The 16823-nt window shown below is 51.2% G+C and overlaps 1 protein-coding gene across 1 annotated transcript in view; it reads left to right on the top strand.

Annotated features, from left to right (window-relative positions):
- Positions 1–16823, top strand: part of PSMC4 (proteasome 26S subunit, ATPase 4) — a 113334-nt gene that overhangs the window by 51387 nt on the left and 45124 nt on the right. Inside the window, exon 6 of the mRNA XM_086930046.1 lies at positions 9296–9389. Coding sequence (XP_086786172.1) covers positions 9296–9389 — 94 coding nt within the window. The remainder of the gene's footprint in view (positions 1–9295; positions 9390–16823) is intronic.

Genomic DNA, 16823 nt, shown 5'->3' with positions numbered 1-16823 from the left:
TCACGAGATAGGTGGCTCCTCCCCTGGACTACAGTGCGCATGGGCATAGACTCCATCCTCAGATTGTTTTTTTCCGCCATTGGGTTCGGATGTATATTGGTTCCCTCTAGTCGGAATCGAAAAATAAAAAAAATACTTTTTTTAAGACCAAAAGGTCTTTAGTTCCACGTCGGTATTGTCTTGCGTTCGGTGCCTAACTCTTCCAGCTCGGTTCCGATCCGGATTCCATCGCCCGCGTGCTTTAGACACGGAGGGCCCAGTCGACGCCTCAGACCCTATCGACTGTTCATCATGGACCGAAGTCCGTTCAAAAGATGTCCCGTCTGCAACTCAAAGTATCCCCACATCGACGTCCACCCTGTGTGCAACAAGTGTCTGTCGCCGGACCATGATGAAGCCAGTTGCATGGCTTGTTCCCGCTTCAGGTCCAAGAAGACACTTAAGCATCGACGCGCTGCGTGCCAGGAGGCCCAACTCACTGCACCGGCGCCTGCGGACATTTTCGATGCTGGGGATGTCAAGGAAGTAGTTACCGGGGACATCGGTGACAACCTGTCGAATCCCGCGTCGGACGTCGACTACGACTACGATGCGGACGCAGAAATGTTCGAAGCTGAAGAAGTCGTCGACGAGGTAGGGGACGACGACTGGGCCTTCGGGGCCATGGAGGATAGCTCGTACGAAGAGCGACCTCGCTCTGACACTGGGGTCGTACCGATTCATAAGGCTCAGGTCGAGGGATCGCCACTAGGCCTTACCCAAGATCTTACGATGGGTTCTACGGCTCCGCCTTCGGGCTCGGCCACGGACATTGCTATTGAGCCGCACCCTGGAAAATCGAAACCGGAAGTGAAACCTACGGTCTCGACACAAACGGCGCAGGTGCCTGCCTCGAAACCGAAAGTGCGAATTACTTTGGTCGGATCCAAGGCCTCGGAGCCCTCGGCGCCGAAGAAGCAAAAGGGTGTTGTCGAGACGAAGGCTCAAGTCAAGGGCGTCGAGACGAAGTCTGCCGCGCCGAAGACTAAAGTCAAGGTGGTCGAGACGATTAAGTCGGCGCCGAAGGCGGTCGACACCAACAAAGGGCTCGGTGACCCGAAGAAAGGACTCGGCGACCCAAAGGTTCCCGAGACTCCGCGTCAACAGGACCAGGCCAAGAGCAGCGCACCCCGAGAGTCCACTCCTAGTGGAGCCTCGAAGGATCCAGTCGACTCGGCGCGCCCGTCCGCCGCGTTCACCAAGAAGGTGACTGACTCCCTAGGAGAAGGCCTCGGCGGTCGAACCAACAGATCTTCCACCTCCGAAGCCGGTCGAGAAACCTCACAAGGCGTCGACCCCTGAAGCGGTCGCCAGCGTCCCCGAGAAGGTGTCCTCGGCGTCGAAGGTGGTGTCAATCTTGAAGCATCGACAATCTTCGGTGGACGAATAACATGAACATTTTATTGATGCCGAAACGGACAGACTTTCCCTCCACAAGCGGAAAATTGCCCCGGAACAACCAATGGAGTCCTACAAGATTCCCCTAAAGAGAAATAAGGACTCTGCTTCCACTCCTGTCCTTGTGGAACCAATTTCTCCACAGACTCGTGATGTCTCACCCACTTACTCTGATGTGGACGCTGGGGAGGGCGATGATGAGGATGAGTACAGCTATCCTGTCTATATGAACCCTGGGCTGCTGGTGCTGACCCAGGTGATCCTCATTCTGGACAAGACACTCAACTCTATTCTGTGAAGACATCTCCTACAGAGGATTCTGCAGCATTCAATGCCCTCATTGAACGGGCAGCTAAAAATCACAACGTCCAGCTCCATGCTGACCCAGTTGACGTTGATTTCCTTTTTGATACCTTTTCAGTCTCGGAGAGGACTGTCAAAACTCTACCTCTGTTAAAAGGTGTCTTAAAACATGCTGGAGATATCTTTAAAGAGCCTACCAGAGCAAGGGTGATAAACCCTAGGATTGAGAAAGTATAAGCCAGCGCCTACTGATCCTACCTACATTAAAGGACAGTTGCCTCTGGGCTCTCGTCGTCTCGAATGCCCGGAAGAGGGCTATTTCTCAGACAACGGGTGATGCTCCTCCCCCAGACAAGGAATCTAAGGTCTTTGAGGCATCAGGGAAACGGGTGGCAGCACAAGCGGCCAACATCTGGCGCATTGCCAATACACAAGCGCTTCTAGCGAGGTATGACAGGGCACACTATGACACACTGGAGACCCTGTTGCAACACCTGCCAGATGAATACAAGGAGGCAGCTGAGACAGATATTCAAGAGGGGAAGCTGATCTCTAATGCTTCAATTAAGTGTGAACTGGACGCGGCTGACACCGCAGCCAGGGCTGTCAACACTAGTGTTATGCTGAGACGACATGCCTGGCTGTGAATCTCCGGATTTAAGTTGGAGATACAGACCACCATCCTTAATCAAACAGTGAATCCAGATCACCTGTTTTGCCCAGAGGTTGACACCACCTTGGAAAAGATTAAGAAGACACTGAAACTTCTAAGTCCATGGGTGCCTTACAGTCCCAGCAGTTCAGGGGTGGGTCTTTTTGTCGCTCATGCACTAGAGGCGTTTCCAGAGGCCAGCTCTCCCAAACCACGCAGTACTACAAAGGCAACACACAGTCCACATACACCAACAAAAGTCGAGGTGGATATCGTGGAACAAGCGCCATGGGCAGGGGTCGTGGAAACAACAACTCCAGATCCTCTGCCACCAGCAAGCAGTGACACCTTGTCACTGCCCCCCGACCACACGACACCGGTCGGGGGGAGACTTCAGCAGTTCTTGCCGGTCTGGAGAACCATCACTACAGACAGGTGGGTCAGACAACTTGTACAGTACGGTTATTGTCTGGAGTTAACATCCACTCCACCCAACATACCCCCAAGACACCGTCCTATGTCTGCCGAGCATTTGCACTTATCGCAGCAGGAGGTCCTCGTCATGCTGCAAAAAGGGGCGATAGAGCTCGTGCCTGTGCAGGAAAGAGGGACAGGAGTCTACTCCCTGTACTTCTTAATACCAAAAAAGGACGGGTCCCTCAGGCCCATACTGGACCTCAGGCTCCTAAACCAGTACATCCTATCGGAGCACTTCCATATGCTGACCCTGCAGCAAGTGCTCCCATTGCCAACGTAAAAAGTGGGGTGGGACCAACTTTTCTACCTTAGCTCCCACTTTCTGGAACTCCCTCCCCGACCACCTTCGTTCTGCCACTCATTATCTTTCTTTCCGTAAAGACCTAAAAACGTTCCTTTTCAAACAGGCCTTCTCCGTGTAACTTCCCTTCTTCTCTACAACAGGTTTTATTTTGCCTCTGTTGCCGAACCCTCTACTAGCGCCAAGAAACCGTACGGTGCACGCTGCGCTCTATAAATGTTTTAAATTGAAATTAAATTGAAATTGAATTGCTCAGTCAGGGGGATTTTCTCGCAACTTTAGACCTAAAAGATGCGTATTTTCATATTCCACTGCACCCGTCACACAGAAAATACCTCCGGTTCACCATCCAAAACCAACACTACCAGTTCAAGGTTTTGCCTTTCGGAGTCACCACGGCACCCAGGGTGTTTACAAAGTGCCTTGCGACAGCGGCGGCGCACCTAAGGAGACTGAACATTCACGTCTACCCTTATCTGGACGACTGGCTCATCCAGGCGAAGTCAGCCCAGCAGTGTGCCGCTCACGTGTCCCACACCATTCACCTCCTTCACAACCTGGGATTCTCACTGAATTACCCAAAGTCCCACCTCCAACCCGCCCACATACGGCAGTATCTGGGTGCGACGATAAACATTCTGGCAGCCACAACACAGCCAAATTCAGTAAGGGTCAGCAGCATTCAATCGCTGATAAGATTCAAACCCCAACACTCGCTTCCAGCGAGAGTGTTCATGCAGTTGATAGGCATGATGGTCTCCTGCATCTCCATAGTTCCGCACGCGAGACTACATATGCGTCCACTTCAGGAGTGCCTAGCACGTCAGTGGACTCAGGCTCAAGGGCAGTTGAAAGACCTAGTGTTGGTGACCGGTCGGGCATACAACTCTCTGCATTGGTGGAATCCACGAAACCTTTGCAAGGGACGACCGTTCCAAGAGCCTGTGCCACAGATCATCCTGACAACGGACGCTTCTCTCCAGGGATGGGGAGCTCATGTACTCAATTACACTGTGCAGGGAGACGCAACAGCAACGGAGGATGCACATCAATGTTCTGGAACTGGTTAGAGGCGGCAGACCCGAGAGCAGAGGACGGCCCGGGACCAGGGTTCGATTCCCGGCGCGGCAGGTTTCTGGACCAGGGTCAGCGGACTCGATAATTCTCTCGCCTCGGTGCCCACTCTGATCAGCGTTCACACTCGGCAACTCTGGGCATTAGCTTGCCTCATCTTCACTAACGGCCCCACCAGACCGCCGGGGATGCCTGGTCTCACCCTGGAGATACCCATTAAGGGGCCATCTCTCAGGGAAGCCAGGAAGGGTTTCGCAGCGGTCGAAGCGCCTTGGGACCCTCCGGGTAAGTAGTGCGCTATATAAATGCCCATACATACATACATACATACATGGCAATCTTCATGGCACTGAAGGCTTTCAAGGTACATCTGTGCAACAAGGTCGTGTTGATCCGGACGGCCAACATGACGGCCATGTACTACATTCAGAAACCGGGAGGTACCCACTCACCGCAGCTGTCTCATGTGGCTCAGAGCATGTGGAAGTGGGCCATTCAAAGGAACATCTTCCTCATGGCAGAACACCTCCTGGGCAAAGACAATCAGATGGCGGACCTGCTCAGCAGGTACAGCCACCAAATGCACGAGTGGGAGATACATCCATCAGTACTCCACCCGTACTTTCAAAAGTGGGGTCATCCAGAGATAGACCTGTTCGCCACAAGGGCGAACGCAAAATGCCAAAGCTTCGCCGCCAGGTTCCCACACCCACAGTCGCAGGGCAATGCGATATGGATGAACTGGTCAGGCAGATTTGCGTACGCTTTTCCCCCAGCACCTCTGATACCGCTTGTGGCACGGAAACTCTGGCAGCACTCCATGACTCTCATCCTGGTTGCTCCAACGTGGGCTCGCCAACCATGGTACACCACGTTTCTAGAACTGTCTGTGGTACCGCATCAAAGGCTACGCCTCACACCCAGCCTTCTGACGCAGAGCCATGGCGACATTCAGCATCCAGATCCGCAACAGCTCAACCTGGCGATCTGGCTCCTGAGGTCTTAGAGTTTTCTACCTAAAGTTGCCTCCTGACTGCATGGACATCATCTGGGAGGCAAGAAAGCCCACCACAAGAGCATGCTATGCGGCGAAGTGGAAGCGGTTTGTCATTTACTGTGCAGACCACAACATTAACCCGCTAGATGCATCTATTCAAAACATCATTTGTTATCTTTTCCATCTGTACAAATGTAATTTGGCCTATGCTTCCGTTCGCATACATCTATCTGCAATGGCTGCTTATCTCCAAAACAGGCTGCACCTCTTGCTTTTCAGGGTGCCTGCCATTAAAGCCTTTCTAGAAGGGCTCAAGCGAGTCATTCCTCCGCGGACTCCGCCAGCTCCCGAGTGGAACCTCAATGTGGTCCTCACCAGGCTGATGGGTCCCCCTTTTGAACCGCTGCATTCCGGCGAGATTCAATTCTTGACATGGAAAGTAGCTTTCCTTATAGCGATTACATCGCTGCGACGAGTTAATGAGCTCCAGGCACTAACTATCCAAGAGCCATTTATTCAAATTCATTCCAACAGGGTGGTGCTTCGCACTAAGCCTAAATTCCTTCCTAAAGTAGTTTCTCAATTCCATATTAATCAAACTATTGAATTACCTGTGTTCTTCCAAAATCCTGAGTCATTGGCGGAGAGAATGCTCCACACCCTTGCCGTCAAAAGGGCCCTGATGTATTACATTGATAGGACCAAGGATTTTAGGAAAACTACACAACACAAAGGTAACCCCATTTCCAAAGCTGGTATAGCTAGGTGGATGGTTAAATGTATTCAAATCTGCTATCTGAAAGCCAAACGTACTCTCACCATTCCACCGACCGAGGGCCCACTCCACCAGAAAGTTGGGGGCCTCCATGGCTTTCCTTGGAAATATTCCTTTGGAAGACATATGTAGTGCAGCCACATGGTCTACCACACACACATTTACGAAGCATTATTGTGTTGATGTGCACTCCAAACAGCAAGCAGCTGTAGGGCAGGCTGTTCTAAAAACACTTTTCCAAACTGCTGCAGCTGGCACGGGCGGCCGCCGTTAATGGAGGGACTGCTATGTATTCTATGCACAGATATGAATTCAGCAGCCCACATGCCTCGAACCGAATTCTGCTACTTACCAGTATGCATCTGTTCTTGGCATGTAGGGCTGCTGACATTCATATAGCCTGCCCTCCTCCCCGGCGCCTGTAGCAGCTGCAGAATTCACACATACTTATAGCATGGTCATCATTCACTTAGTTTCACTCCATCTTGGCCACAATGGCTAAAAACAATCTGAGGATGGAGTTGATGCCCATGCGCACTGTAGTCCAGAGGAGGAGCCACCTATCTTGTGATACTTTGAAGACTCTTCCAGGACAACAATGTACGATCATCAGGACCCAACACTAGGCGGCGATCTATGCACAGATATGAATGTCAGCAGCCCTACATGCCAAGAACAGATGCATACTGATAAGTAGCATATTCATTTAAGAACTCCACCATCTTGTGTGTGGTGGAATCAGGAACTTTGGGACAAGGGGAAGCCCATTCTCCAAAGGAAGGGGTAATCACCCCTAAATTGAGTATTTAGGGGACTCCCTTATACCAGGACTTCCGGTTTAGACGGACACAAAACAAGGAGTGGACAAAGAAGACTGCTGACCCCGAGGAGCACTGCGAACTTGACCCCAACCCTGCCAGTCTGCCTGCTGCACCCCATGGAGCAGCCAACTTGTCCTGCCGCTGTGCTCACTCTAAGAAACCTGGAGGTCTACCAGTGCTACGCCAGTTGCCACAGAAACTCCACTGGAGTAGAGGAGCTATTCCATCAGCCGCAGGCACTAAAGAAGCAATGCCCTTTAAACAGACCTGCCTCCCACCACGACTACAGATGCAGCAGCTGCCCAGGAAGAAATAGCCATTCTCCCCCAGGCAGATCTGTCTTCCCTTCAAGTGTGGAGATGCCAGGACCGACTGGAGCCTACAACACCATTACCTGAAGTACTGGACCCCTTGCAGCAACCAAGGCTTGTTGTGTCCTGTCCAGACAGCAATTGCTGAGGAAGACAGACCTGCACGTTGTGGGACCATTTACAAGGGACTTGAAGAGATGTTAAAGGCCTGCTCACTTGGACATCAAGTGACTAGGTGTCTTGTTTTGGGAAAGAAACACTGCTACTGGGGCCTGGCTAGCAGAAACCAGCGCACTTTAGTCAGAGTTGCATTAAAGTTTCAGCGCTCTGTCCATCATCTCCTTGTGTTTGCTTTGTACGCCCTAAGTTGGCAGGGTACGCCCAGGCGTGAGTCCCTTGCTCACATTCCTTTGGATTCAAGCTAGCCTGGCTGATGAGGAGTTTTACCCAGAAACTGGTCACGGGATGCTTGTTTCATGTCCAGAGAAGACCTGGCTTGGCAGTTTGGGCTGGACTGTTCCCATGAGGCTCAGTGTTTAGAGTGATTTGCATAAGGCTGGGTCTAAACTGGGGAGGCTAAGTGAGCTAAAGAACTATGATTTATTCAACCCAGATCTGTGACTTGAGGTGAGCGTCTGAAAAGTTTTGGCGCTCCGTCCATCTCCTTGTTTTTTTGCAGAGTTCCATCAAATACCAGGCAAAAGTGTGTGGGGCAGACTACTGCTACAAAAACCCTGTTTCCTAAATGCCCGAATGTAGTACATTTTTCCCCCCATAGGATAACATTACCGCTCCTAAAATGGCACTTTATCAGCTTTTGAAAACTGTAAAAATTCATAACTTGACAAATACTTACCTGTTTCAGATGATCTAGGTATCTAAATTCACATAAAAGTATGTTATTTTTTGGTTGGTGTATTTATTTTTTAAGTGTGGTGTGTGTGTGTGTGTGTGTGTGTGTGTGTGTGTGTGTGTGTGTGTGTGCAATAAATATGCTCCTTACTGCTCTCTCACACCACCACCAAGGAGAGCGTTTAGGGGTTTCATTTGTGCCTCTTTAATTCCTTTCGAGTTTGCCTGGACTCTTTGCACGGTGTGCTTCTTTTTGGTCCACTTTATAGAGAGCCAGCTTCCTACATAGTTTGACTCGGATCAGTTGATTTTATATATTTTGTATTCTGTTTTCTCTGCATCTTTACCACCGATTCGTAAGATCGTGTTTTAAGTGCAAGGGTACAATATAGCTCCAAGTCAGTACGCATTCAAATAGTCCATGTAGTTGCAGACCTGAAATTGAGCAGCATTTCATTCATTTAATCCAGAATTTATTTTGGCAGTTTGGGCCATCAAAGCTTCGCAAAAACATTAAAATAGAACTGCAGGTAAAAAGAACTGAAGTTTGTAAACTCAAATTTGTATAAAATAATAAGCGTTCTTTTAGGATCAAGAGAAAAGGACATACTTCGTTCTAGTAGCCTAATTTGGTGGCAAAGCATTTCTGTTGCAAAGAAGTACACACAAAGGATCAAACTGTTAATGGTCGGCGGAATCCTTGTTAGGTAGAATATATTTCATTGTAGAATCTTGGTATAAATAACTAATGCATGCTTCGCCAACGTGTAGCTTGTGTGCTACTGGTAGCTCTTCTGCCACCTATAAGTAGCTGTCCTGTGTGCATCCCAGACTACTAAGTTAGAAGATTTTATAAGTTAAATTAGCAAATGTATAACAAAATTGAAAAGTGAGTATTTAAAAAGAAAATGTGTATTATGTGGACTTATAATTTCCAAAATACATCTAAAGCTGATATTTTGAGCGATAACTCATGTGGAGTTATAAAGACTTAATAGGTGCTGGGGCATTGCAATAGTAGCTATTATGTATTATCCCATTAGAGGCATTCCAAATTGATAAAACCTAAGCCTTTTTTGCATTACTGCTGGCAACCCTGCACAGTGGTGATTGCTGCTGGTAATCTTGTAAATGATGGCACTAATGCAATCTTGTCTTATGTGGTCTAACAGTAATAATAATTATTAGCTCGGGATGGTTTTCATTGACCATAAGTAGTTCCTGTTCTGGAAAGGTTGGAGACCCTTGAGTTACTAACGGATACCCTTTCACTTCCTTCCTCTTATCTTGTGCAGATTGGCATTGATCCTCCCCGTGGGGTTCTTATGTACGGTCCTCCTGGATGTGGGAAAACCATGCTGGCCAAAGCTGTGGCTCATCATACCACAGGTGAGTACAAACTCTAGTGGTTTAGGAAGGAATACATGCAGGTGAGAGATTTATGCCATGGTATTTACATTTTAGTATCTGCTGCAGGCATCAACAAATTAAGGTAGTAGTAAAATCTTTATTTGGTTTGTAATTTTACAAGAAACCATAAAAGCTTTCATACATTTCATTTCATTATAACATTTCTAAAACATATTCAGTTCATTTTAAAATTTATAGTACCGTTAATTTATCACGGAGATTGAAGATTATTGTTTTGTAGGTTTAGCCTGTGCTTAAAAATACATTTTAGAAAAGTGCTTACAACTTTACATGCATATTCAGAGCTTAAAAATTGCAGCCACAGCATTGCAGGGCGACGCCTTCGAAGGCCTGAATTTCGGAGCAAGGGGGTTAACCAAAGTTTACGATGTGCCGAATAAAATTTGCAAAACAGTACTGTGTGGATTGTTGTCTGCTCAGATAGTCCATCGAATGGGCAAGCCATTAAACTTTCTTCCCAGCTGTTTCTGTTGGGAAATGCTACAACCCTATGGAAAATGTTCAGCCTGAATCTTGCTAGTAGGAATCGTTCAAACTGCGAGTCGACATAAGTTAAATATGGTTCCATATCCAAGGTGGTCATGACCTCTAGGGAGTGCTGTACAGATGGTTTCTTAATTTCCACAGAAATACATAATTCTTCGAAGTGGCTCAGCGCCTTTGCCTTTAATTCTTTTTTGGTAATTTCAGCAATGGATTCAGGTTTATAATAAAAGTCTGCCATTCCTAGATTGATAAAAAGTTTTTTTTACATATGTTAGCCAATCTATTTTTTCAGCATAGTCTAGGGTCATACAGTCCGCAATAATATGTTTAGTAAGAGTATTTTTCGTTAAAACCCATATTCGGCGCCATAGGAGTACAGGTTCGATTTTGGCCAAGTCCTCAATGTGTGGTAGCCTCAGTTCTGCATGGCAGGCAAAAGTGGAAACTGATTTTGGAACCGCAAGTAGAAATCTCGTGAAAGTGTTCTCTGCAACCTGGAGGGCTTTCGTGTTTTTATGTCCCCACAGGCCTGCCCCGTAAAGTGAGATGGAATGGCCTTTGGCTCTATAGATCTGTAGAAGTTCGACCGGGGGCTTTTTCCCTAGCTTCTGTGCGAATTTCATGAGAGCGGCAGTGGAGCGCAAAAGTTGGTGTTTACGCACTTCTATTGCCGCTTTCCAGTTGAGCTGCTCATCAATCATAATCCCTAAATAGGGATACTGGGGGGTGGTGTCCAGTTTTTCGTTATTAAGGTAGATGTTTTTTCCCTGTTTCCTAGGTTGACCAGCAACCATGACATAGGTTTTTTTTAATGTTTATATGAAGGTCCAAGTCACTCATAAATTTCGCATAGCTGTTCAGGGATTTTTGCAGCTCGCGTGGAGTGCGTGCTATGATAACCGCGTCATCCGCGTACAGGAGCGCGGGGACCAGTCTGTCTTTTACCCGGGGCAGGTCCAGGCCCCCCCTCAACATCTCTACCTCAAGACCATTTGTGTAGAGGGAGAAGAGAAAGGGGGCGAGGATGCACCCCTGCCTGACCCCACGCACCACGGGAAAAGATTCCGACAGCTCGCCTCGTACTCCAAAGCGAACCCTGGAGGAAGCGTTGGAATAGAGTTCCCTAAGTAGAGTCAGAAGGGCCTTATCAATTCCCATATTAGATAACACCGACCATAATTTAGCGTGGGAAACGCAGTGGAAAGCCCAAGAGAGGTCGACGTAAACAATGTAGAGCTTCTCGCGTCTTGCCGACACGTATTTCCCCATCAGTAGGGCCAGGTTCAGGGCTTGTTCCGAGTCCCTCTCGGAAGCCATACTGGATATCCGAGAGGGTCCCGGTGTCTTCCGCCCACTCCTGTAGACGCTGGAGTACCACTCTACCCAGTACTTTCCCCAGTGAGTCCAGGAGGGAAATTGGTCGGTAACAGGTCACCTCCTCTCTGTTTCCCTTTTTAAAAATGGGTACCAATATAGATTGGGACCAAGAGGGGAGTAAGCCGGGGGCGTGGCCAGCAGCATGGCCGACTAGACGTGCCACTCCGGAGCTCCGGCCGAGCTGCCCCGTAATCCGCCTGAAATCCGTCCAAACCGAGCTTGAAACGCTGCCAGAGTGAAGATAGCGTACTCTGGGATCGAGAGCGAGCAGCCTGGGAAGTGTCAGCCTTCCGCAGCGAGTGGTTCGCGTCAGAAGTTGGCGAAGGGACGGCGGCCATGATGGCGGCCGCGAGAGAAAGGGGTCCGCTGGCTGCCTAAAAGACGCGACCGACGGGTCGGCGGCTGGCGCTCTCCGCCCTGCAATCCGGAGTTCTCCAATCAGCCGGGAGAAGCCGAGAGCCTGCGGGGGGCAGAAGAAGGTCGGCGCGAGGAGATCGAGGGGCCGCGGTAGCCTGCACCAAGATGGCCGCCGGCGGGAGGTAAAGTGACGGGAGACGCACCCGGCGCCTGCTGCGGCGCACCACTGTGCGAGGCGGACCAGACACCTACGGTGAGCAGAGGGGGAGAAGCACCCCATTCCACGGGCGCCGAGGCCGGCTTTCCTACCCCGCCCCCCCCCCCTTGACCCCCCCCCCCCCCCCCCCTGAGACGCCGGCTGGAGCCGCCTTGGGGGTGAAGAGACCCGGGGGCGCTGGGAGCAAGAGCGAAGTGGCGGAGACGGCTCCCGGGAGGCAGCGGGAATACGACCCACAGGAGAGGGAGCTGACCTACTACCCGGCAACATACAGGCGTAACAAGGGGAGAGACCCAGTGCCTCGGGGACTATCTGGCGAGGGGGAGGCACAGAGGCAGTGACCCACGCTCCCGCCATCCGGCGGTTCACACACTGGCTGGCGCCCCACTGCGGAAGCAGGAATCCCGGCATATTCTCTTGGGCGGCTATACGGTACGGAGATGGGAAAGAAAGACCCGGTGCCCAAACCCCCACGCCAGGGACCTATGGACAATTTCGCGGCGCCACGGCCCATGGCAGACCATCCAGGCTCCCGCACCGACACGGCCATGCTACTGGAGGCCATCCAAGCGTCCAGAACGGACATCCAGGCATCGCGATCCGCCCTAGAGACCAAGATTGGCGAGGTTGGGGTCGAGGTGACGCTGCTGCGCCAGGACTTTCGGAACCTGACCGAAAGAGTGACGGCAGCGGAGGACAAATTGAAGGAGGACGGGGAGGCGATCACTACGCTCAAGAAAGACATGGCGGAGCTACAGGTTGCGCACCGTCACCTCCAATGGAAGGTGGACGATGCAGAGAACAGGTCCAGGCGCAACAACCTCCGCTTTGTAGGTTTTAGGGAGGGGATTGAGGAAAAGGACATGGCCGCCTTCCTCCTAACATGGCTGAAATCTACATTCCCAACGGCGCCATTTTCCACATGCTTTATTATTGAAAGAGCACATAGGGCGCTTCTGGCCAAGCCACCTGAGGGCGCGAGACCAAGGCCGGTTATAGCGCGCTTCCTAAACTTTGCCGATCGGGACCTGATCCTGAGGGAGGCTAGGGCCCTGGGAGAGATCCGCCTGGAGAACACTACAATAATGATCTTCCCGGACTACAGTCAGGAGGTCTCGAAACAGCGCCGCTCCTTTGACGCTGTGAAGGCGAAACTGAGATCCCTGAATATTAAATACATGCTCCTCTTCCCGGCCAAGCTGAAGGTGATATATAAAGACAAGTCTATCTTTTTTGCCCACCCAGAAGACGCGTGGCAGTGGTTGGAGGAGTGCCCTATCTTGAACAGTAGGGAGACAGCCAGTCGAGACGCAATGGACAGAACAGTGAGGGAAAGATCGAGCTGGGAGCGGCCGAAGCCGCAGCGACGGAGGCTACAGAGGACCCAACACACAGTCTTGGCGACGCCATATAGGACTCGAGGTTCGGCGAACAACAGGGGAGGCAGATCGGAATCCCCAGGCAAAGACTCAGTGGCGGGCTCGAGGTTCAGCAGTCTGAGGAATGGGATACGCTCCGAGGGAGATGACGTGGAGAGATCGGAAGGCCCCTCATCCGGTGAGGAAGATATGGACCTTGTGGGCGAATCACTACACCCCTTGGTTAAGGAGATCCGTCAGCTGGAACAAGACTCCTCGGGTCCAGACCCGATCATAGACACTCAGGACTCACATTCTTGAAGGCAGGACCATGCAGCTCGGATGAGATAGCAGCTCGGCATAACGGAGCACGCAAGTTGGCACACCCCCTACAGTTTGTTTCTTTTGTGTGTTTGAACTAAACACAGTTTAGACTGGGGAGGGATGTGCGGGAGGGCGACTGACCTACTCCCATGGATGGTTTGGTCCCATGTTGGGGCGCAGCTGGAAGGGGAGGGAGGTGGGGAGGGGGATGGTAGGGAATGTTGGTACTGTTTTTGTCCCACGTCGGGGTGTTGGGGAGTTGGGGGGGGAAGGGGGGTGGTATCAGTGAGGCAGCAGAGTTCACCCTTGCTACTACCCTGGACCCAGGGTCCGGTATTCGGTGGTCAGTGTGAAGTGCAATGGCAGGTACACTAGCTGAAACAACCCGAGATGGCGCTGGGGTGAAGGCGCTAACCTGGAATGTAAATGGCTTGGGTTCCAAAATTAAGAGGGGCTTGGTCAATGCCTATATTAAACGCATGGCACCAGACATCATATTCCTCCAGGAAACACATTTGAGGGGGAACCATTGTGCTTTCTTAGCACGTGGGCCATACATAGTCTTAGCGCACGCTGGATACACTAAGGACTCACTGGGCACAGCCATACTCATTAGGAAAACGACACCCTTCACAGTGACACGCACATGGTTGGACCCGCAGGGCACGTTTGCGGGGGTACAGGGGACATGGAAGAGGCGCAGGTACACGTTACTGTCAGTGTATGCTCCACCCAAACTACAAAACCGGACGATGCAGGAGATCACGAACATACTGCTTGACACGGCAGACACGGTGCAGATTATGGGTGGGGATTTCAACGATGTGATGTGCACGACTAGAGATAGATCTGGGAACTCCCAGGCAGTGGCTGCAGTGACTGCTTTGGCGCGCAGAATGGACACGATTGGCCTCACTGATGTGTGGCGGTGGCTTCATCCTGTGCAGGAAGCCTACTCCTTTTACTCTGGGGCCCACAAGGTTTTTTCTAGATTGGACTATATATTCACTACACGACAGGAACTCTCGACGGGGGACTCGGCCGACTATAAGGCGAGGGGTATCTCGGATCATTCCCCGCTGTTTGTACACATAGGACATGGCAGGGGGAGTGGACAGGCACAGTGGCGTATGTCGCCGTGGGACCTACAGACTCCTGGGATTCTAGGGGGCATTAGAGCGGACATCAAAGTCTTTGTGGCGGAAAACGAGGGGTCGGTGCAATCGGGAGTTACGCTATGGGAAGCCATGAAAACTGTGTTGAGGGACCGTTTCAACTCAAGGGTGGGGGAGGCCAGAAGGAAACGCACTGAGGAAGTAGCGCGGGTGGAGGCGAACATCTTGACTCAAGAAGCTGATTACCTCAAAACGAAAAGGGAGGGGCATCTGAGACTTCTGCTGGACACTCAACGGCTATACAGGGAACTAACCACGGACGAAGCGCGCACACAGGCGCTGGCCACCCTCCATCGCCTGTATGATGTAGGCGACAAATCCGGGAAACTCATGGCATGGCTGAGCAGGCGGGAGCAGGCAGCCAGATGGGTTGACGGGATTGGGATACCGGGCCCGACACGAGCAACGTCAGATATCGCGATAGCAGAGGCCTTTGCGACCTATTTCGAAGAATTCTATAGGGCCAGGGACCTCGGAGACTGCGGGGTGGTGAAGTCGTTCCTGGGTAGCATGGAAGTGCCGCAGTTAACCCCCGAAGATTGCGAGGCGCTGGAAGCCGACCTGTCCATGGATGAAATCGCGGAGGCAGTGGCTGTCCTGAAACCTGGGAAATCCCCGGGACCTAATGGCTTCCCGGCGGAGTTCTTCAAACGGACGGGGGACCTCCTGGCACGTCACTTGAAATCACTATATGCGGGTGTGTTTGTCTCCGGTAGTCTCCCGCCAGACCTGGCCCTAGCCACCATAGTCCCGATCCACAAGGAGGGCAAGCCCAGGGAGGACTGTTCTTCCTACCGCCCAATCTCCCTTCTGAACATTGAGAATAAAATTCTCGCCACCATTCTGGCAAGGCGACTCCGACAGGTCATAACGGACCTAGTACACCCAGACCAGTCCGGGTTCCTGCCGGACAGGGCCACTAAACTTAACCTGCGGCGCACACACAACTGGCTCCAGGAAGTCGGTGACAAAAGTGAGCCACACTGGTTCCTCTCATTGGATGCAGAGAAGGTGTAGGAGAGTAGGGTCTGCTATCCTATGGTCACCCCAATTTTTGCTTTTTGCTTCACTGGTTTTCGACTTACTGAGGCTGTGGGCCTGCTAATCAGACCCCCAGCCTGCTGTTCTCTCTCTAAATTTGTAATACATGTGCTATAGGTACATACCACAATTGGAAATGGACTCCTTGTCAGCCCCTGTACCATGCACTATAGGTGCTCAGGGCATAGGTGCCACCAAGGCCTACCAGGGGCTGAAGCATAGCTTTTGCCACCCCTGGCTGGTTCTTAAATTGACACAACTGGCTGATCACTCAGCTGGGGCAAGTGGGTGTAATCACCCCTTGCTTAGATATAGTATACCTATATCTAAACCTATATCTGGACACATATATAGCCTGTAAGCCACTCCTATGGAAGGCCTCATCAATCCTGGAGGCAGAGTGCGTGGTTTTATGTGAGATGGTGCTCTGGCATGAGCTGAGCCTGTCTGCAGCTGGCGGGAACAACTCCCTAAGCTGATCCGGGATAATGCCATACCATATACTCTTAAGCGCATTATAATCCTCGCGGTTATATAGCAACTTTGGTTTGGCTTTATCAAAACATGTCGTGTAAGGTGTCATACGAATTGGAATACTATCCCCTCGCCAGTTCTGGCGACGGGGATAGCATTCCACCCTTCTAGAGGGAGAAGACATGTTACTTTACTGAAACGCGGTTGATTTAAAATGAGCCTCAGATCCACAAAATGGATGCCCCTGCCACAGACACGGGTCTGACCTCCTGCTGCTGACCGAAACCCAGCAGAGGAGGCCTGGACAAAGAGTTTCCTGTCACAGGGCGGTGTCAAACCACCCCAGACAGGAGATAGTGGATTGGAGTAGGGAGGTTTCAATGAAACCAGACACTGCCTGGGGAGCACAAGGCTGCCCCTTGCAGGATCCGGCCAAACCGGTTCTGGGGCCTCCCAGCCCCTGTCCCAGCGCGGCCAGGATCAAAGGAGAGGGGTGTAACCACCCCCTTCCTGGGTCCCACCCATAGGAGGGGACCTAGCAGGATGTCCAACCCCCTAGATTCGAATAAGAGGGGGAGCAGTC

Source organism: Lissotriton vulgaris, chromosome 7 (assembly GCF_964263255.1).
Source record: "Lissotriton vulgaris chromosome 7, aLisVul1.2, whole genome shotgun sequence".
NCBI lineage: Eukaryota > Metazoa > Chordata > Amphibia > Caudata > Salamandridae > Lissotriton > Lissotriton vulgaris.
This window is presented reverse-complemented; position numbering and strand designations above follow the sequence as displayed.